Source organism: Bacillus rossius, chromosome 6 (genome assembly GCF_032445375.1).
Source record: "Bacillus rossius redtenbacheri isolate Brsri chromosome 6, Brsri_v3, whole genome shotgun sequence".
Taxonomy (NCBI): Eukaryota; Metazoa; Arthropoda; class Insecta; order Phasmatodea; family Bacillidae; genus Bacillus; species Bacillus rossius.
In genome coordinates this window covers 2,172,528-2,194,749 of record NC_086334.1, presented here as the reverse complement: position 1 = coordinate 2,194,749, position 22,222 = coordinate 2,172,528, and the positions used below count along the sequence as shown (strand labels likewise).

Here is a 22,222-nt window from a genome sequence, read left to right as displayed (position 1 = left end):
ATTGGGGAGCAATTATTGTGGTTTTATCTATCAAAAAAAAATTTTTTTGTAGGTTTTAATGAGCTTGTGCCTTTTTGCAGTGACCTTAAATCACATTTTTTTTTCTGTGAAGTTAACTCATTTCTAAATAATTTATCCTGATGTTTTTCTTATTTCAATTTAATTTAATCCATATATTTTGTTCCACATTTTATTCAAAATAGTTCCAACTTCTTTTTATTTCAAAGTTAGTTATCAGTATCACGGTGTTTCAAATGAAGCATTTTGTTGTCACTCATAGTAATATGTGCTATCTTGAAAAGTCAAGGCCCTGGTTAGGTGACAAGTCAAAGAGATGTCAGTAAAGTTAGGTTATGAATGTTTTTTACATTGACGCTTGATTGATGTGGCAACTTACATACGACTGTAATGTAAAATTATAAAACAAAAAATAGTTGCTGAAAAATAACTAGTGATAATGTGGAAGTTGTTAATGACATGGTATTTAATATCATGTGAAAATTTATCCAACCTTTTCTTTATCAGTCTTTACTTATACATAATTAATTTTCCTGATTTTATTTGTCATAACATGACTCTCCCTGGCACACTCTAAATTTACATAAAAAAATCCCTGGTGATAATATACAGTCATCAATTTTTTAACTACAAACACTGTGATATGCCTTCTATTTTCCTGTGATTTCTCAAATTTTCTTTTACTTTCTTGGCAGGCTTTTAATTTATGTTGCATTTTCTTTCCCATCTTGAAATTTTTAGACATTCTTAACATTCCTGGTGTTTCTGTGAGTGTCTCGGTAGCGCTGGGTGTGTTTTTGGGAGTGTGTCGGTAGCGCAGGGTGTGTTTGTGGGAGTGTGTCGGTAGCGCAGGGTGTGTTTGTGGGAGTGTGTCGGTAGCGCTGGGTGTGTTTGTGGGAGTGTGTCGGTAGCGCAGGGTGTGTTTGTGGGAGTGTGTCGGTAGCGCAGGGTGTGTTTGTGGGAGTGTGTCGGTAGCGCAGGGTGTGTTTGTGGGAGTGTGTCGGTAGCGCTGGGTGTGTTTGTGGGAGTGTGTCGGTAGCGCTGGGAGTGTTTGTGGGAGTGTGTCGGTAGCGCTGGGTGTGTTTGTGGGAGTGTCGGTAGCGCTGGGAGTGTTTGTGGGAGTGTGTCGGTAGCGCTGGGAGTGTTTGTGGGAGTGTGTGTCGGTAGCGCTGGGAGTGTTTGTGGGAGAGTGTGTCGGTAGCGCTGGGAGTGTTTGTGGGAGTGTGTCGGTAGCGCTGGGTGTGTTTTTGGGAGTGTGTCGGTAGCGCAGGGTGTGTTTGTGGGAGTGTGTCGGTAGCGCTGGGAGTGTTTGTGGGAGTGTGTCGGTAGCGCTGGGAGTGTTTGTGGGAGTGTGTCGGTAGCGCTGGGAGTGTTTGTGGGAGTGTGTCGGTAGCGCAGGGTGTGTTTGTGGGAGTGTGTCGGTAGCGCAGGGTGTGTTTGTGGGAGTGTGTCGGTAGCGCAGGGTGTGTTTGTGGGAGTGTGTCGGTAGCGCTGGGTGTGTTTGTGGGAGTGTCGGTAGCGCTGGGAGTGTTTGTGGGAGTGTGTCGGTAGCGCTGGGAGTGTTTGTGGGAGTGTGTCGGTAGCGCTGGGAGTGTTTGTGGGAGTGTGTGTCGGTAGCGCTGGGAGTGTTTGTGGGAGAGTGTGTCGGTAGCGCTGGGAGTGTTTGTGGGAGTGTGTCGGTAGCGCTGGGTGTGTTTTTGGGAGTGTGTCGGTAGCGCAGGGTGTGTTTGTGGGAGTGTGTCGGTAGCGCTGGGAGTGTTTGTGGGAGTGTGTCGGTAGCGCTGGGAGTGTTTGTGGGAGTGTGTCGGTAGCGCTGGGAGTGTTTGTGGGAGTGTGTGTCGGTAGCGCTGGGAGTGTTTGTGGGAGAGTGTGTCGGTAGCGCTGGGAGTGTTTGTGGGAGTGTGTCGGTAGCGCTGGGAGTGTTTGTGGGAGTGTGTCGGTAGCGCTGGGAGTGTTTGTGGGAGTGTGTGTCGGTAGCGCTGGGAGTGTTTGTGGGAGAGTGTGTCGGTAGCGCTGGGTGTGTTTGTGGGAGTGTCGGTAGCGCTGGGAGTGTTTGTGGGAGTGTGTCGGTAGCGCTGGGAGTGTTTGTGGGAGTGTGTGTCGGTAGCGCTGGGAGTGTTTGTGGGAGAGTGTGTCGGTAGCGCTGGGAGTGTTTGTGGGAGTGTGTGTCGGTAGCGCTGGGAGTGTTTGTGGGAGTGTGTGTCGGTAGCGCTGGGAGTGTTTGTGGGAGTGTGTCGGTAGCGCTGGGAGTGTTTGTGGGAGTGTGTCGGTAGCGCTGGGAGTGTTTGTGGGAGTGTGTGTCGGTAGCGCTGGGAGTGTTTGTGGGAGTGTGTCGGTAGCGCTGGGAGTGTTTGTGGGAGTGTGTGTCGGTAGCGCTGGGAGTGTTTGTGGGAGTGTGTGTCGGTAGCGCTGGGAGTGTTTGTGGGAGTGTGTCGGTAGCGCTGGGAGTGTTTGTGGGAGTGTGTGTCGGTAGCGCTGGGAGTGTTTGTGGGAGAGTGTGTCGGTAGCGCTGGGTGTGTTTGTGGGAGTGTCGGTAGCGCTGGGAGTGTTTGTGGGAGTGTGTCGGTAGCGCTGGGAGTGTTTGTGGGAGTGTGTGTCGGTAGCGCTGGGAGTGTTTGTGGGAGAGTGTGTCGGTAGCGCTGGGAGTGTTTGTGGGAGTGTGTGTCGGTAGCGCTGGGAGTGTTTGTGGGAGTGTGTGTCGGTAGCGCTGGGAGTGTTTGTGGGAGTGTGTCGGTAGCGCTGGGAGTGTTTGTGGGAGTGTGTCGGTAGCGCTGGGAGTGTTTGTGGGAGTGTGTGTCGGTAGCGCTGGGAGTGTTTGTGGGAGAGTGTGTCGGTAGCGCTGGGTGTGTTTGTGGGAGTGTCGGTAGCGCTGGGAGTGTTTGTGGGAGTGTGTCGGTAGCGCTGGGAGTGTTTGTGGGAGTGTGTCGGTAGCGCTGGGAGTGTTTGTGGGAGTGTGTGTCGGTAGCGCTGGGAGTGTTTGTGGGAGAGTGTGTCGGTAGCGCTGGGAGTGTTTGTGGGAGTGTGTCGGTAGCACTGGGTGTGTTTTTGGGAGTGTGTCGGTAGCGCAGGGTGTGTTTGTGGGAGTGTGTCGGTAGCGCTGGGAGTGTTTGTGGGAGTGTGTCGGTAGCGCTGGGAGTGTTTGTGGGAGTGTGTCGGTAGCGCTGGGAGTGTTTGTGGGAGTGTGTCGGTAGCGCTGGGAGTGTTTGTGGGAGTGTGTCGGTAGCGCAGGGTGTGTTTGTGGGAGTGTGTCGGTAGCGCAGGGTGTGTTTGTGGGAGTGTGTCGGTAGCGCAGGGTGTGTTTGTGGGAGTGTGTCGGTAGCGCTGGGTGTGTTTGTGGGAGTGTGTCGGTAGCGCAGGGTGTGTTTGTGGGAGTGTGTCGGTAGCGCAGGGTGTGTTTGTGGGAGTGTGTCGGTAGCGCAGGGTGTGTTTGTGGGAGTGTGTCGGTAGCGCAGGGTGTGTTTGTGGGAGTGTGTCGGTAGCGCAGGGTGTGTTTGTGGGAGTGTGTCGGTAGCGCTGGGTGTGTTTGTGGGAGTGTGTCGGTAGCGCAGGGTGTGTTTGTGGGAGTGTGTCGGTAGCGCAGGGTGTGTTTGTGGGAGTGTGTCGGTAGCGCAGGGTGTGTTTGTGGGAGTGTGTCGGTAGCGCAGGGTGTGTTTGTGGGAGTGTGTCGGTAGCGCAGGGTGTGTTTGTGGGAGTGTGTCGGTAGCGCTGGGAGAGCGTCGGTGCGACGACTGCGCTGGCTGTCCCGCAGGGAGAGCGAGGACGGGGAGGTGTGGTACTACTCCACGTCCGCCCAGCTGCAGGAGCTGCTCGAGTGTCTCGACCGCTCGCACATGGAGGTGGCCCTCTACCGCGAGATCAGCGACTTCAAGGACGAGATCGTGCGCCAGATGGACCTCACCGACAAGATCACCAACCACCACAAGGGGAACAAGAAGTCCTACCTCGACGTGGAGAACGGTGAGCCTCTCTTTCGATGCTCTTTCATCGCTGCTTGCCTGCATGCTTCTGCAGGTCAAACTATGACATTTATGGAAGCAAATGCAAATGTTATTCGTATGTGGCTATGCTCGTTCCTACGTGACACGCTTGCCTTACGTGTGTTGTCCAATTGCAGTTGCCCCTAGCTTGCTGTTGTTTCCCCTCAAGGTTGTGCTTGTCAGCTCTTGGAGCCGGCAAGGGGGCGACCACATTGTCCTTGTATAAGTCGTGCCCACGGCCCAAGACCTTAGCTCTTGGTGGGCATGTGACAATTTAAAAATAAATAAAATAAATGTGCATCCTCACAAAAAAATGTATGAAGTGATAAAAATAAATAAATATTCTACTTCTGGGAAAATATTACTCATGTGCTTGTTTTAAGTTTTCTTGCCTGTTAGCTTTTTCATCATGATAAATTGTATTTTGTACTAGTAGGTATCAAAGCAATAGAGTACAAAATACTTGGACTCAGTGTTGCATCCATTATTTTTCTGTAATATTTAGGTTTTTTTATCAATAACATTTGATGATGGATTCAGAATGCAATGTTTCGAAATGGAAATTGATTGATTTTTTTAACTGCATGATCAAGATTACATGTTATTAATTTGTTTTAAAACAAAAAAAATTTCCCCTGATTAAATAGTTAAGCATTCTTAAACGTGATTTCAAAGCTTCAAAAAAAAAACTATAGATCTGAATGCCAAATTTGAGAAACAAAAGCTGGTATTCTCAACTGGCATGCTTTAGGTAGGCTATGAGGTGATAACTAGCTTGGTTGTGGTCGCTGGCGTGCTGCTAGACGTGTGCGAGCGTGGCGTGTGCAGCGGCGCTGGCCAAGGTGCAGAAGGAGCGGGAGGAGAGGCGGCAGCGGGAGCAGGAGGAGAGACAGCGCCAGGACGCGGACGGTCCGGAGCGCAGGGCGACCGAGGGAGAGGCCTCCTCGCACGAAGGGGCCGACCAGCCCTCGGCCCTAGAGGTGAGTGCCGCTCACCCCTGAACGGCAACCTTGCATTATGGAATTCCCTTTGTATGTCCAAATTCTCCATGTTTCTCACAAATGAAACTGGTTTGTCTATAGACGTACGAGACTGTAAAATCCAGATAAAACGACACATTTAATACCGATTCGCTCGCGAACAACTCGATTGGCAGCAAGCGTGCACGATAGCACAACTTACCGCCATGATGGTTCAACGACAACTGTTGCTTCGTTGCCGGAAGCTGCAGGGCTATCCACCTTAGCAGGCAGCCAACTTGAAAACTTGAAAGCAGCGCGGGAAGTTCAAAATTCTAATGTTTCAAACACTATACACTAAATTACACACAATATTTACAAGTCCAAACAGAAACTCTGCAGTTAAATTGCTTAGTCACATATGTGTTTTAATTGGGGTTGTGGCTATTACTATAAGCTTTACAGTATTAGGTTGTGGCTTCAATAAAATTATTTAATTTTTACAGTATGATTGCGAAAAGTATAGAGTATATTTGGCTAGTTTGTCGTGATTCAAACATATGACCCGGTGTCAACTATACGTTATAATATAAATCATATCGTAGCTACAAAACACATCAGTAATACAAAACGAGGGGAAGAAAATAAGGATATTCAGAATAATTTTTGGAATAGCGTGCACATGGATGATGCAGTTCTTAAGAAGTGAGTTAGTTTATGAATTTAGTTGTGGAACGTATCCTACCATTGAGTGTGGCCTACCATATAGGGCCTATGTTTAGCAAAATACTTCCTTTGACAGACATTGCAAATATTTTGAATAATAAGTCTGTTGTATTTTTGTGTTTCAAAAAGGGACTAAAATTGTAATGTAAAAAGAAAAAGTAACTAATAACAGTTGCAAGATTAAAAAGAAGTAAGCTTTTTTTTTTGCATAAAATGTTCCATTTCCATGCTAAATAAATTATTTTTATTACTGTTTAAAAGATTACATATTCATCTTTGGAGTCAAGTTTTGATTGATCGTGCCGACTAGTTTCTATTTTTAATTGCAGTTCTGCAGTTCAGTGCTATGTGGTGTATTAACTTGAATTTAGTTTGTTATATGGTGTATGGTTATCGTAGTCCACCCTAGTGATGCAGTGATGCAGTGTCGTGTGAGACGTGCACTTGTTCGCAGGAGGCTGTCAGCAGCACCACCACGGTGACGACCACAGAGACCAAGACCGTCACCACGACGGCAGGTGACGGCGAGCACGTCAACATCACGGAGGTGACGACCAGCTCAACTGTCACCACCACCTCCTCAGGTACGCGGCAGTCACGTTAGCAGCTGTGATGCCTGTCGCTTCTGTGAGGAGACATGATGCTGGACGTATCGTCGTTTCGTCGTGTGACCTGTTCGTTGCCGGGGAAGCCCAACTAATACTGTAGTTGAATTTAATACAGTACCCAATACCAGTACTGCCTACGTCTGAGCTAACTTATTAGTAGAAGATATGTAAACAGAATTTTGGAATCCTTTTTATAGCTTTTTTTCTTCTGAAATTAAGCATTTTGTCACATTTAACACTTTTGATCTCGCAATTTTTTTTCCAGAAGTTGGGATACATTTGCACTATCTCTGATAGTTGTATTGTTTATTCCTATCATAATCTAAAATCCATCCAAATAGTTAACATTAGGTATAGTTAATATTAGGCATAGTTAACATATGGTACTAAATACGTGATGTCTTGCATCCCAAATTTTTACTGTAGTTCTAAGTGCATGTTCTGAATATGAAAAATAATTCTTTATAGAAGAAATATGATTATTATTTGTTATCTTTTATGCTGTGGATACTTGGCTAATCAATACATCATTGATGTGAATTTTTTTTTGCAGTGAAAATGTCAACTTCGTCTGTTACTTCTCCTGAAATGGATGATGAAGAAATTGAAATGGAATCTGACAGAGAAGGTGAAGAAGGCCTTACAAAGATTGGTAAAGATGGTAAGAATATTCATTTGTTTTTCCTTTTTATAATTTTAAAATGTAGTTGGAATTTTTCCTTTGCCATATATGGTAATATATATTTTTTTTAATTTTATGATATAGTAAACCTTCAAATAAGTTTTCCTGTCAAATAATTTTAGAATAAATTTGAAAGTCCCTTGAGAAAATTCTCCACAGGGTTGTACAGCATACAATTTCTAATGTGTTCGTACCTGTTTTTAAATTATTTCTCGTCTCTAGTGTTAATAAATTATTACAGTAGGACATCCCCACTTTTATGTTATCAATCCTACTGTAATACATATCTTCCGGTTTGTGATAACTGATAAGGAAATGATGTTGGCTAAAGTTTGAACATCTTTCAATTGTAGACTGTGTATGTACTTAGTACTGAAAAGTGTACAACACCATTTCAAACATTTATATTACGGTTGTGCTGAGTGTGCTTGAATTATTCTTCACCTGAATAAAAATGGATGTACTGTCTTTTATCGCATAATGGTCGTACATTTAATTCTAAAATCAAGTTTGAAAAGTAGGGGTGCGACGAATATGCAGAAAAATATTTTTTTGTTAGATAAAGTTATTCATAAAAACAAAACCCATTCATGGAAAGTACGTTTATTTAAAAAGGGAAGTATAAAAGAGCACGCCAAACAGGTTGAATTAATAAGTCATACAACAAAAACCTTTATTCAACTTTAAATAGAAAAACATCTGTGATCCAAATGCAAGCCGAACGAACGTGTAACTACCGTAGTACACAACACAAAAGAATGTGGGCTATCAAATGTAGTTAACTCGGCACCTGATAGAGAGCGCGCGATGCATGCACTCGGCGAGATATCGATATTCGGCTACGTGCGCGCGCTCTATACGGAAAGCAACATAACCAAACATTAATTATTGCAACGAGCGCTGGCTACAGTTTTGTACGGTATACACTGCGGCAATGCTGACGAACGGATGAAGGTTATAACGTTTAAAAAGTCTTTAAAAGAAAATTTACACCTCGGACAACTTTTTATATTTCCGTTAATTAAATAAGTAAGTGGTAATGTCCGAATATATATTAGATTTCTATTTTAAAATACATTGTTTTATACAGAAAAAATACCCACACAAAGCGCTCGGAATCTAATAGTGGGACCAAAAACATTATGCGACGTTTACGCGAGAGCTTTTTTTTTTATCCAAATTTTGATGCCCTAAAATATGACTGCGACGATTACGTGCGTGCGACCATTATGCGATAAAAGACGGTATTACCAAAGATTTTTTCTTCGTAAGCTTCGTGTACTTGAGAGAGAAGTGTGTGGTACAGTGGTTGTCGCGCGCTGTGCAGGCAAGAAGCGCAGGATACAGACGCGGTCGAGGACGGGGTCTCTGCAGCCCCGCACCTTCAACATGGAGGACCTGCGGCGACGCACGGGGCCCCTCACCAAGGCCGAGCTAGACAAGCTGCAGGCTGACAGGAAGGACTTGGACAAGGAGACAAGTACGAACGCCGATGGCACACGTTTAACAAGGCTTAAAGCTCAGCAAATTGCTACCGGTACGGTTCAGTAGTTGTGTGTTGTTTTTTTTTTTTGAAAAACAATGTTATTTTGATACCAGTCAACAACTTGGAATATTTAAGAATTGAGAAAACAGTTGACAAAAAAAATGATTGTTATTTACAATTTTCCCCTTAATCTTTAAATTGTGTTAATTTGTCATGTGATAACGGTTATACAGATTTGTACTCAAGCAAAGAAAGTATTTTATGTTGGCAGATTAATTAAAAAAATATATAAATATTAGTCAATGAAAATCAGCACATTGATTTTGGCATAGACGCTTGTTAATTTATCATACTTTTCTTATTTTTGTACAGGCACACACATGTTCAAACTGGGGATGGAAAATGCCTTCAAAAGCTACACTAACCAGTACACGACCAACATAGCAGCCTTGAACAAGCAACAGAGGAATGAAGAACGGGATAAGAAGCGTCATCTGTCGCACAAGTTTTCGCTGACGCAGGCATCAGAATTCAAGTGGATTGGCTCTTTGTATGGTAAAATCTTCGAAGATAATATTCATAATTGTGTTGATATGTCCACGTGTTATTATTTTTCTTTTATGTTTTTCATATGTTGTGCCATTGTGGTGGTACCAAAAGCCAAACTGGTGATGTTCAAGGACACATTTTTTTGCAGTAGGCCTAGTAAAATTTTCACTGATATTAAATTTAATTTTTATGTAGTTATTGGTTAGCACTAAGTTTCTAAGCAGTAAACTTATGAAAAATAATTGTGAAGTTGAATTGTTATGTGTATATTGTACTTGGTAAAGATAGAAATTTTTTTGATAAGTGAAAAAAATAAAACATAGGTGTGATAAATTGAAGTATGGCAGGAATACAAAAATCCAGATAATTGATAATTACTTACATTTTTTAAAAACAATTTTTGAAATCACATCTAAAAACAGAAGCACTACTGTAGAGTTATGATTAAATAATTGTATTATCCCAAACCGAATGCTAATAATAGAGACACAATTTCAAGGTTTTATTTTTAGTCCAATTTCATTTTTAAAACAGAGGATTTCAGTGTTAATTGTTTTTATTTTTGTACCACTTACTCCACTAAAATATGGGTAAAATTTATTTTCTGCATTTTTACGGTAAAATAGTTTTTAATAAATTGGTCTGAAACAGATACATTCAGAACAATAAATACAAATTAGTAGGTATTTATGGTTTGAAATTTATTCAATAAGAGATGCACATAAAACAGATTAATTTAATTTTTCTGAGGCACGCACTTTGGTAAAAAATTTTGTCAGGAAATAACAATGGTCCTTGAGTTTCAAACATTGATTACTTTTGAATAAGTTTTGGTTAAATACTACTTAATTCCATAATATAACTTGCATATCGGTGCAGTATGGTGTGTTAACTTACATTTCGGTGTTGTGGGGGGTTTTGACAACTTAAAACTGATAACCGAGAACCGGGAACTGATTTCAAGAACCGGATCCAAACCGAGAACCGGGAAAAAATGTATAACCGACACATCACTATTTGTTTTGAATTTTTGATGTATTATTCTAGCTTCAAATTACGTTACAGGGGTAAGGGATGTTGATTTTTTTTGTTCATTTCAATCATGAAACTGCTAAATGATAAAAATAAATATCTATAAATTTGAAATTTTGGTCAGGAAAAAGTTGGGGAATTTTCGCCTTAACTTTGGCTAATTTTTGTTTTTGTTTTGAAATGACAGTGTTTAGTGTAAATAGTGCAGTGCTTGAAGAGAAGAACAAAACTGTCACGTTGGCCAGCCTGCCTGAAAGTTGAGGAATTTTTCGGTTTAACAGGTGGTTCACCTGGCGCCCGGAAGTGATGTGTATTTACAGTCAGTTTTTTGTTGTTGTTGTTGTTGTTACCTAATGGTAGGAAAAACGTGCCATGTCGTTGCAGTGAAATCTGATTAAAAATTGTGAAATCATTGGTGGTTTGTTTTGAATAATGCGCGCCATATTGTTGGTGAACAAACAAGCGGGTCCTCTTCCGGGTGTGCGAGGTGTTTGCCGGGTCCGTGGGGGCGGAGTAAGTGTGGTGATGTACGGTGATGTACGGTGATGTGCAGTGATGTACGGTGCAGCGGTCTGTCGGCAGGCACGCGGGCGCTCCTCGTCAACACCATGCGCCAGACGGTGCTGCAGCTGGAGAACAGCATCCAGTGCTCGTTCATGCACCCCAACTGGCCGCTGCTGAGGAAGCCCTGGATCACCGCCGTCGGCAGCTGCGTGAACCCGCGCGACTTTGCCCGCGCCCTCATCGTGCTGCAGGCCTGCATCAAGCCCGTGGTGTTCGCGTCCGTGTGGCACGAGGCCCTCGGTGAGCCCACCCCTCTCTCTGTTGTCGGTCATCCGTGTTAGTGGATGTGCTATTTAGTTCCGAGCCACTTCTGCTGATCAGTTTTGCCACGGATGTAAACACAAACAGTTTCACTCTACACATATAATAAGCTGATTAGTATTTGATACCTAATAAAATAAGTTGAAATGTGACATAATTTGGTGGTTGGTAATGTTATTTGCAAAATTTAGACATTTTGGTGGAAACAAAAAAATTTTTTTTGCACAAATACACCTATTTTTTTTTTTCCCTATAGATTTATACCATATCAGAAAGACTCGTGTGGTTTGTCATAGAAACGTTGTACGAGACACTAAATTAACGAGTGACAAATAAGGATGAGTAAGACAGATGATGCACCATAGTTAGCGCAAAGACCACAATAGTTAACATAAACAAACAATAAGTTTTTTTTAGAAACAACCATAGTTACTACAGAAGCACAATAACTACCACATACACTGCATTGGTTTGTGTTTATCTTAGTTTTCAGTTTTGTTTTGTGTGTTCAATGATTTTTATTGCATTTAATTTTAGGGCACGTGAAAATGCAGAGGATGACTGCAACTGAGAGAGAGGAAAGAAAGCGGCAGGACAAGAAGGACAAGAAGGAGAAGGAAGAGGAAGAGGAGAGGAACAGACTGACCTACAACTTTGTCAAGTATACGCTAGGATTAAAGCATCAGGTTGGTTCATCATTTTTTAATTTTTAATTTTTGGGTTTTCCATGGTTGGGGGGGGGGGGGGGGGAATTGAAGGAATGTATGGACCTTCGTAAAATATATGTTCCTGATTTTTGTACCCTAAATATATCCAAAAAATTTTACTGTAAATACTCCGTTGTTACAGCCCCATTTATTAATATGCCCCCCCCCCCTTCCCCCCCCCTTCCTTCTCTATTATGACTCCTTTAAGGGTTCATGGAAAATTTGTGTTAACAAGTCAAAGATTTGAAGCAACTCTGCTAAAAATTTGTTGTAAGTTAGTTGCACTTTGTTGTTTATTATGTTTTCAGGACTTTCTTGGCTAAAGTTTTTTTGTAAATGGTACAGTGCAGACAAAAATTGTACACAATAAAACTTGATGCAAATTTAATTGTTAACAAAAACGACTTTCACATTTTTTGTTGTATCTTTAACGCTTTTAATTTTTTTGGCAAATCTCCAACTGCCTCTTCTGTTGTAACTCCAAGCCCTCAGCTACGGGAATAGCTCAGTTGATTGCGTTGCAGGGTGACCAGCCGTAGCTAGGCAGAGGTACGCCGTGTAACTACGCTGGTGTCTCGTTGCAGGTGTGGAAGCAGAAAGGAGAAGAGTACAGAGTGCACGGCCAGTGGGGTTGGCTGTGGCTCTCAGCGTCCCGGCGGTACAAGCGTCTGGACTGTCGGACGGTGGGGCTCAGGTCCGGCCCCCAGAAGATAATGGTGCAGGTGAAAGGTGAGTATCGTCATGTTTGCTCGCCCAAGAACATCCAGAATATTTAGACAATTTCCCACACATTTCAGCTATTCTCCTTCATTCAACTGAAAGACGTTGCCTCTCGATAGTTGCTTGCGTGGTATGCATCAACTTACATAGTATGTTGGTATTTACTAAGCTTCTTTAAATAATTGGTGCTTATTTTGTGTTTGCAGATGACAAGGGGGTGAAGATATTGGCAGTCGACCCGCCGACTTTTGCGTACCTGATGAAGAAAGGAGCTGAGGACGAGGCAGCAGAAAAAGTGACTCAAAACAACGGTGTTGTTGTGTCTCGTGACGAGAAAAAAGTGAAGTTGGAGTGTGGGAGCGAAAAAGTACAAAATAACTTTGTGGACCAGAGAACAAAAGTTGAAGTGAAGACTGAACAAGGAGAAGGCTTTGAGAAACTTGACAATGTACCTGATACGATGAATGACCACGTAAAAAAAGAAATCAAAGACGAGAAGCCTGATCCGAAAACAGAAAGTGAGTATAGAAGGGCCCTTGTTTTTGTTACCTTCCTTTTTGGGCGATACGTAGCCTGTTCAGTGCTAGAATGGTGTGCCGTATTCCAACGTGTAAGAAAGATGTTGTGTTAAATGTTTTCTTTTGTAATATAATTATGTGGTGGAATACAATTAAACCCGGTAAGACATTTCTGACATTTAGGCTTGCTTAGCAGTAAAACTTCTTAAAAGATCAATAAAAAATTGTGGATTTCGTGGTTTAAGTAGTTATGATGATTAGGAAATATCCAGTACTAAATTCTTCATGGAATTGTAGTTTACTTTTTGTATATTTATGGAAACAAAATTTTAATGAACTGCCGGAAAAATGAAAATCTTTAATCCGTTCAATGATTAAATTGAATTTTTTTTAACAGCTTAATATTTGAAGAATTGTAGAAAAAATTTTTTTTTTTTTGTAAATCGTAGTTTTGTGTTCGTTTGGTTATTTATGTCAGCCACGCAAGCTGTTTTTTAATTCAGCAATATTTCAGACATGTTTACTGCAAATTTTCTTGCTTTTCAAAGCAAATACATACCCTCCAAACAATTGTTTCTTTTTAAAATTTAAAATGTAAAAAATAGTTTGGTTTTCAATCACCCACACAATTATTTCTGCTATGTTTTGGAGACATATTTGATTACTATTGTGTTCAAATGCAGAGTAAAGTTTATGTTCTTGATAGTGCTTATGAATTGTTTCACAACATTGTTATTTGTTGTATTAAAAGGGGATGTTAAGGTTACTGGTATGGGAAACTTTTGGTGCTATATTATTGTGGTGTTTTAGGTAGAAAAACGTCTTAAGTCATTGATTTTACACTGTAAGATATGATTCAGTGTGGGTGGATGTTCTTTGAAATTGTAAGTTTGATGCAGATTTTTTTAATGTACTTTACATTGTGGTAGTCTTACAAGGGGTGTGTAAATACTGATTTCTTCAGATGATTGTCAACTTTTTTTTTTTTTTACAAACTTTTAAAGTGCGATGATAACAAAACTGCTGAACCTATGATTGTGGGTCCCCTTATAATTGCAAACTTGTATCTGGCAGCTGGACTCGAACTAATAGTGATGGGAGCAGTTCAGTTGAAAAACTACACACTTTGCCTCGTAACTGTCTCTGAAGCAACTTCAGACTGCCGAACGTCAGCTTATTTGAAAAATTTACATGATCTGTCGGTGATCTGCGTCACCTATTGCACTTTATTCCTCTCTTGTTTATAACTTTCAGAACCTCATTCGGGAAGGGGGGGTGTTGGCAGGTGTGACAGTATAACATTTGGAGTGGGAGTCCCTTGTTTCACTCGTTCAGGCAGCAGAATTCTTCGCTTTCTCATGGATGGCTTTTGAACTACAGCTGTAAAACTTTTAATTCAAAAATGGCAATGTAAATCACTCTACTGATGAATGTGGCACCAGCATAACTAGTAAATTTGTATAAATTTACTAATTTTAATAATTTTTAATTTGTGTGTGTGTGAATTGTCATTTTTAACCAATAAAGTATTTTTCATGAACTCATAATCAAAATGTTTGGGGTCGTATTATATTCAGTTCACATAATTTTTGAGTCAATGCGGTAAATAGAATTATTAATATTGTGAGGCAGCATTTTATATCAAAAATTGAATATCATGAATTTTTATATGATTGACATGAAAAGTAAACTTCATTACGAAATACAATTTACCATGTAGTTCGCAACTTTATAATTAATTTTGAAGTTATTTTGAGTTATAAGTAGCCCTAAATTATCATATTATTTTTTTATCCTATAATGAAGATTGCTTCATATTGGAGTGCATTTAAATTTTTTTTTTTTTTACTAAAAGTTGACATACATGGGAAAAACTTTATTTGAGGTTGTCTTGTATTTCAGGTTGTCTTAATTAGAATTCATCTTGCATAAGTGTTTGACTTAAATTTGAGGTCATCATGTAGGAAGAATGGAAATGATGTTTGATATTAAAATAATTGAAAAAGTAGTTAAAATATTGTTTTCTCTTTTTTTCCATCAGTAAAGAAAATAATGGACTCCAAACTAGCACAGTAATTTCATATAAAACAAATGACTATTTTTTAGGCACTTAAAATTTATTTATAATTTTTCATTAATATTCGCAGAAATATTTTTGTATCAAAAATTAAAATGAATGTTATAATTATAAATGTTACAATATTGATTGCAGTATTGAACATTCAACAAAACCTCCTTTTATAGTTTGTAAAGTGAATTACTAAATTATCCGCATGTACATATTAAGTGGGCAATGCTTTTAGAGTTTAATCTAGTACCACTATTTATACTTGTTCTTATTTTATATTAGTTACTGAATTTAAGGTTTTACACCAATTGGCATGGTATGGGAATCAGGAAGGTTACTTAAATTTATTAATTTTGTTTTGTACTTAAAATTGTTCTATGTCCTTGTAGATATACTGAAACACTTGAAGGTGTTTAAACCAATAAGTGAATTTGAAGAGATAGATATTACAAAAGCACTGACATCCCCTGGACGGCTTCACTATCCGAAGATCGCAAAAAAGTGCAAGCTCGATGATTTGCTCGCTAGAAGGGTGCATCTGAAAATCATTGAAGAACGGAAACTTGCCCAGAATGTAAGTAGTTGAAGTTCTAAAGGTTTTTGAAATATGACTAAATTGTAATTTTGTTGCATGTGCATTTTCTTTTACAGTTAAGAATAATATACCTTATACTTGTATGACCTTAGATTCCAGTTTTTTTTCTAATCTCTTTCCCTATTGAAAAAACAGAAAAGTAGAATTCAAGAAGCGTGTATATATTTTTAGAACTGGTTCAATACCCAATAATGGCATCGGATATGGGTTGATATTCAGCTCTCAGCCTATCACAGATACAGTAGAACCTAATTTTTACGTACCCGCGATATACGAATTCCCGCGATTAACGTATTTTTTTACATGCACTGTCAATTTCCCTATACTAATAATGCATTCTTTTCCCGCCTTGTGCAAAAGCATTTCCCACTGTTTACGTAGAATTAGTGCTGTATTTCGTGGCAAACCATCAGAAAATTTTGAGAAAACAATAAATTCTCAAAATGAATAGTGTGAAGTTTAATTATTAAGCGTTACTGCATGAGTAGAGGCACGATTATATGGTAATGCGCGATAAAACGAAATAACACCGAAAACCGTTTGAAAACAGGAAATAAAACGAAATTGTGCGAAATCCGCGATATGTCACGAAATTTCGTCTATCCTGATTATTTACATTTTGTTTTCCATTCTGTAAGGACAATTCACTATCTTCAGCACAATCAAATATTTCTGACAGTAACTAGCAGCCATATATATTATATGCGATGGTGATTCATGATAGATTTAAAAATGAAGTCTTGGAATTAACGTAATATTTTCTTTAAACAGTAATCTTGTGTACCATAATAATTTAAGATGTTGATAATTATGATACAATGGCCGCCGTTCACTTACTGTAAATACAAAAATAACAAACGTCCAAAATATGTTTTTCTAAGTTTACGTTTTTAATCATTAAAATATTACACACTAAAGTGCATTGCTTTTACTGTTTATTTAGAATAAAGTACGTAGGGTACGAAAATAAAATTAACCCTGCTTATCGTAACGATTGTAAATAATAAATAGTACATGTTTATGTCGGTATTAATTTTCACGTACGTATGTTGGTATTCGGTATGCGTTTGTATTCGCATCTATTCTCCATTGTTTTGATCTTTCCAGCACTGCAAATTTTTGCGTACTATGAGGTTAAATTCTTCCTATGTGATTAAAAATTTTTGATAATGCCTAAAACGAAGGTTTCTGCCAGTGACCGATCGAAAGAATTTTCCAGCGAAGGATTTTATGTCAGTGATAAAATTTTAATGTGCAAATTCTGTAACTGCAGACGTGAGAGACTACGAGAGACGCGATACGCTTGTGAAACATAAGCGTTTGAGGCAAAACTCATCTGTTAAACGAGAAGTTTCCATAGTAGAATGGGAAAACTTAGCGAAAAAGGTAAAGGACGACAAAGAAGAGTTAATAAAAACGACAGAAGCTTTTGTGTCTGAAACGTGCCAGTGGAGAAGCTGGATCATCCAAAACTACAGGAGTGGTTCAAGGAGTTTGTGAAGGGTGGTGGTGATCTCCCAACCGCCGACTGGAGTTCAATTTTCGAAGGAAAAGAGATCAAAGTGACAGAACTACAAGTTTTATTCGTGTCACAAAATTGTGCATCTTTAGTCGATTTGCTTACCCTTCTGGAAGGATCATCCTACCCCACAGCACATGTTCTCTCATCAAAAGTGAGCAACATAAAAACAAAATTTCATCTTTTGAGTGTTGGTGTATTTTCCTCCAATGTGAATGAAAAATTATCTGAACTTAACACAGTGGAACAGGCGAATGTGAAACAGTGCCTAAAGTTGACTTCACTTAAATGTTAAATGAAACTGGGTGAGATTGACAACGATCCTTGTCTAAGAGTCTTTAATGCCATTAATTTGCTGTTCAACCCAAGAAATGTGAGTAGGGTTAGCATAGAAGATGCAAACCTACAGAAGTCTCTGCATAACTTGCCTTCTGTTTCACATCTTCCCATTGATACATTCATACATGGCTATGTTGCTTTCAAAAAAATAATTGAGGATGAACTTTCATTGCCAGAAACAAGCCAAATTGATGTTGCAAAGGTACTTTGCTCCCTTGAAGGTGACTGCAGTGAATTTGCTCAAGCCAGTTTAAGGGCAATCTGGTTCCCAACATCAAATGTTGATGCAGAACGTTCATTTTCCAGGTACTCACTGGTAGTTAGTGACAGAAGACAACGTCTCACTCCAGAAAATGCGGAAAATTTAACTATGATAGCATTTCAATAAAACCGTCTTAATAGTAACTTTGGAAGTGCTTAATTGTGTAATTTTGTAGTGTATGTGATTGTAATTAAGTCGTGAAATTTTTTGTAGTTATTTAAAAGTTTGAATTTAAGAATTTACAAATGAACTTAATTATCTATGAATTTGCAAATGAACTTAATTGTAATTAGCTCATGAGGTTTTAGTGTTTATTAATATTTGTTTTAATAAATGTGCATGTCGTACAGAAATGCAAGAAAATTTTGCTGTGGGTATTTTAAGCAAAAAAATAAAACCATATAACACCGAAATCTTTATTTCTTTACACCGAAATTTGTCTTAAAATAACACCACAAAATCTTGCCTCTATGCATGAGTGTATGGTCACCACAGCTTCGTTCGCCATTGTAAACAAGTTACTTTTTTTTTTTTGTACCACGTGCTATTGTACACCATATGGCCATGAACCAAACGTGTGGTGACATAAACATGAAAATTAATAAGTACTTTTCTTAGCGTTCCCCTTTAATCTTAAATGTATTATGCATGAAAATAAAGGTGAAAACTCGCATTTTAAATACACAAAAGAGCGGATTACTGTTCCATTATTAAAATACGTTTTAAGCAACGTACGAGTTTCCTATAAATATTGCGTCTTCGTTCATATTCGGCGATTTCATTTTAACACATTAGAAACATTCTGAATAGTCAAATGGCTGCAATGAATATCCAAACAATGCAATGGCAATTTAACTTCTATTCCTCAACGTAAACAATTATATTGATGGTGATAGCTATCGCTTTATAGTATTATTTTTAAAAAAATCTGAAATTAATTAAACTTTAACACGTAATTAAATACAAAGTATTTTCTTATAGTTTCCCATATAGTGAGATGATAAAAAAAATTTGAACATTTCCCACATTTTGCGTTTTCCCGGTTTTTACATATTTTTTTCCTGGTCCCTTGAAATATGTAAAAATGAGGTTCTACTGTATCAGGCACAGGTATTGGTGGTATTGGGGGGAAAAGTATATCCGCATTTTCAAATCTTGCTTTGTTTGTTTATTGTGACAGATCACAGATTGTTTTTATTGCAGATCATGTCAGTCAACTTCTATTTTTTAATGTGTGTCTCTTGCCGAGTAAACAAGAAAATGTTCACGTAACAAATGCATGCAGTACAGTGTTTCAATTAGCTAGCTTTTATTTTAGATTTATCAATTTATTTATTAAGATATGTGACATGGCCACCAACAGCTATGACGCTTTTATGGTGGGCACGAAAAAAACTTATTTCCAAAGACAGAAATTACAAAATCACAAATGTACAAATGCTTAAGAGATAACTGTCGCTGAATGTGGCCAGGCAGGGTAAGCAAGTCAGCACCGTGCAAAGGTGGGCGCCACCTACAGGAAGCATCCATGTAGGTAGGCACCACCCACAGCAAGCACTCCTTACGAAAAGAAAATCATGATTTTCACCAAAAAAAATAAAAAATCCACGTACTTATTAATGGAAAGTCCCCAGTGATTATAAATGTTGGTTGTAGTACTTTTAGTATCTGATATGGATGGTGATATGGGGTTATTGGTATCAGAACCGCGGTAGTTTATTTTACGAAATGATTGAGAACTGAGGTACTGTTGCATGCTCCCGAGGGCTACGGCTCCCCGACCTTGAGCGTCGTCGAGTGATGTGATGTGTTGTGTCGCTGTTGCCCGGCAGGCGAGCGTGGACGCGTGCAAGAAGGTGCTGATCAACGGGGAGAAGGCCGGCGAAGCGGAGCTGGACGTGGAGAGAGCCGAGGACAGCGAGGGGGACGCTGACCCCCCTCCGGAGCAGCTGCTGCCGTCGCTGCTGCTGGGGAAGCCGTGCGTGCCCCCGGTGCCCCCGGTGTCGCAGGACGCGGTGGCCGGCCTGACGCGCAGGATCAACGCGGTGCGGCAGCAGTACGCCCGGCTCAGCCGCCTCGGGGGCCGTCTGCTGCAGTGCTACAGCCGGCAGTGCAGCCAGGTGCGAGCGATAAGAGCGCGGGCGCGACTCTACTTACTGACTGTAATAACTTAACATATCCCTAAACAAGGCAGAAAAGTAGGTACTTAACCCAGGGATTAATAAAATTGATTTTGTTAATTTAATTGTCCTATTCCCATGATGAACTTCTTTCAACATATACCAAAATGTAATCTTTACCACTATGTTTCTGCGTATATTTTTAAAATTTTGATCGGATAGAATAATTCATTTTAATAATCTGCATTTTAAAGAAAAACTCTCTGTGACTTCTCAATCTCGACTATACTAGAAATTAACTATGTCTAGACTTTACTTAACTCAAAAGTATAAATATTGAACTCTGCTTGACTCGAACCCAAACATTTGCAGACTCGTCCATTTCTATATAATACAATTAATTATTTTATAACATCCTGTAAGTGCTGTGGTCTTGTAAGAACGTTGAGTTGATGAACTTGGCAACACTTTTTTTGTTGACTTATTTATTTAATTTTATTATGATTAACAGCAAAACTGTCATGAATTCTATACATAAACATACATATATAAATTTTTAGTAGAGAAAAAGTAGCTTCTATGGTAGCTTGTAATGTTTTGTTTGTGGTTTAATCAATATAATTAATTTCTTTAATGCTGCTATTCATTTACTGATGGTATAATAACCTCATTATTTATAACGAGTATATATTTAATTTTGACAAAACGTCATGTAGAAACTTATTCATGCTGTTATTGTAAATTCAAAATTCAACTTTATGCTTCATTAAGTCATTCATATGTTCATATATATTGGTTGCCATATGATAAAAGTTTAAAAATTACAATACAGTATGTTTCGAAACAAGTATGTATTATTTCCTAGTTATTTCCACGAATGTGTGTTAATTTCTTCCCCACTGTGAAACATCATTAAAAACGACCAGTCCAAAGATATTATCTTTGAAATATTTGTGCAATGGGAGTGCATGACTTGATGTAAGTTTTTGGACATACGCCATTGCTAAGAACTTTATCTGTTGAAGAAAAACTAAAAAATAATAAAAAAAAGAAATAATAAAATAAAAAATAAAATTTTTAGTTTTTCTGCAACAGATAAAGTTCTTAGCAATGGCGTATGTCCAAAAACTTACATCAAGTCAGTCCAAAGATCACAAAACTTTGAACTTCACGTAAAGTGTGCAAGTGTGGAGGATGGTCTGCGAACGAGAGGACGCAGGTGTGAGTGGTGTGGGGCTGACTCAGGCGCTGGGCAGCTGCTACTCGCCGCTGTGCGTCCAGCGGCAGGCGCTGCGCAAGGAGCTGCTGGGACTGCTGCGGAGGGTGAATGCCAGCAGCGTGCTGGCCGGCCCCTCCCGCCCCCCCACCAGCTCCGGGGGGCCGAGACCCGCCGAGGAGCCCGCCCTGCCCAGCGCCAGCACGGAAGGTGAGCCTCTTCACCCGGCGGTGTTTCAGACAAAAATATATCTAGATATTCACCGTTCTTACCTGCAAATTTTACAATTTTTTTTTTGTGAAACATGTGTGTTGAAAAATCGAGGCACGGGGCCTATTAAAAAACTTGACGATGCCGCGTGGCAGTGCTGCATAGTGCACATGTTCCTTCAAGCTCCGAGGTTGGTTGACCTGCTACTGCTTAAAGGAACGACGGGACATCTTGCAGGTTGATTTTGCTTCGTGATTTTTTTTTTTTTTTTGTGAGAAGACGTTGAAATGATTGTCGATCATCTACGCTTTAATTATGTATTATAGCGTATTTTTCTGAAATATGTAGATAGTGTGCATGTTTTAAACGGCTTGAAAGAGTTTGAGAGCCGCCGTGTGTGGCCGCAGACGCGGACAGCATGGAGGCCATCAAGAAGGACCTGGAGTCGGCGGTCGCGGTGAACACCACGTCGGAGGACGAGGCGAAGGTGTCGACGCCGGTGGTCAGCAGGCCGGGCGGGGCGGCCCCCGGCCAGCTGGAGCAGGCCGTGGCCAGCATCCTGCCCGGGGGCGAGGAGCTGTGCGGGCCCGAGATGTGCAACGAGGTGGAGGTGGCCACCTCGGGCGACCCCGAGCCCGCCGCCCCCGCCCGGGACAAGCCCCAGGTAGCTCAGTCGCCCCCACTCGCCTCCGGACACTGTCCTTGAAGTCACATTTAGGTGCATTTTGTTCTGGATGAGGTGATATTCAAATAGTGAGAACATTTCAATTTCTGGGAGCTAAGACGAATAAAAACTGAAATGTAAGTTATAAGTTAGATAAGCCAAAGTAATTTACGTAAGTAATTAAATAATGTAGCTGTGAAGCTGTTCGAACCTTATTAACCTAACTTCAGTTATCAATTGTTCCCCTTGCTCAGAATCCGTCTTGTGCAGATGTACAAAAAATTTTAAAGTTCAGTTTCCAAAATAAGGGGGGGAAAAAAAAAAATAATAATGTATTGAACCTAGATGCAGGTAATTTTTATTTTCTTCATTTATTCCACTTGTCACATTAAATGCTCCCAAAGAAACTTCCTGCGACTTCT

At 40.1% G+C, this 22,222-nt stretch overlaps 1 protein-coding gene across 5 annotated transcripts in view; it reads left to right on the top strand.

Annotated features, from left to right (window-relative positions):
* The window catches only part of LOC134532487 (nucleosome-remodeling factor subunit NURF301), a 91,515-nt gene that overhangs the window by 17,803 nt on the left and 51,490 nt on the right, over positions 1-22,222 (top strand). For 4 of the 5 annotated variants that reach the window (XM_063368912.1, XM_063368913.1, XM_063368910.1 and 1 more), the window contains exons 4-17: positions 3,767-3,975; positions 4,824-4,975; positions 6,135-6,264; positions 6,842-6,949; positions 8,298-8,507; positions 8,829-9,011; positions 10,620-10,841; positions 11,400-11,548; positions 12,154-12,298; positions 12,496-12,807; positions 15,265-15,449; positions 19,423-19,710; positions 20,956-21,136; positions 21,544-21,800. In XM_063368912.1, coding sequence (XP_063224982.1) covers positions 3,767-3,975; positions 4,824-4,975; positions 6,135-6,264; positions 6,842-6,949; positions 8,298-8,507; positions 8,829-9,011; positions 10,620-10,841; positions 11,400-11,548; positions 12,154-12,298; positions 12,496-12,807; positions 15,265-15,449; positions 19,423-19,710; positions 20,956-21,136; positions 21,544-21,800 — 2,731 coding nt within the window. The remainder of the gene's footprint in view (positions 1-3,766; positions 3,976-4,823; positions 4,976-6,134; positions 6,265-6,841; positions 6,950-8,297; positions 8,508-8,828; positions 9,012-10,619; positions 10,842-11,399; positions 11,549-12,153; positions 12,299-12,495; positions 12,808-15,264; positions 15,450-19,422; positions 19,711-20,955; positions 21,137-21,543; positions 21,801-22,222) is intronic. The other variant, XM_063368914.1, reaches the window with a different exon arrangement.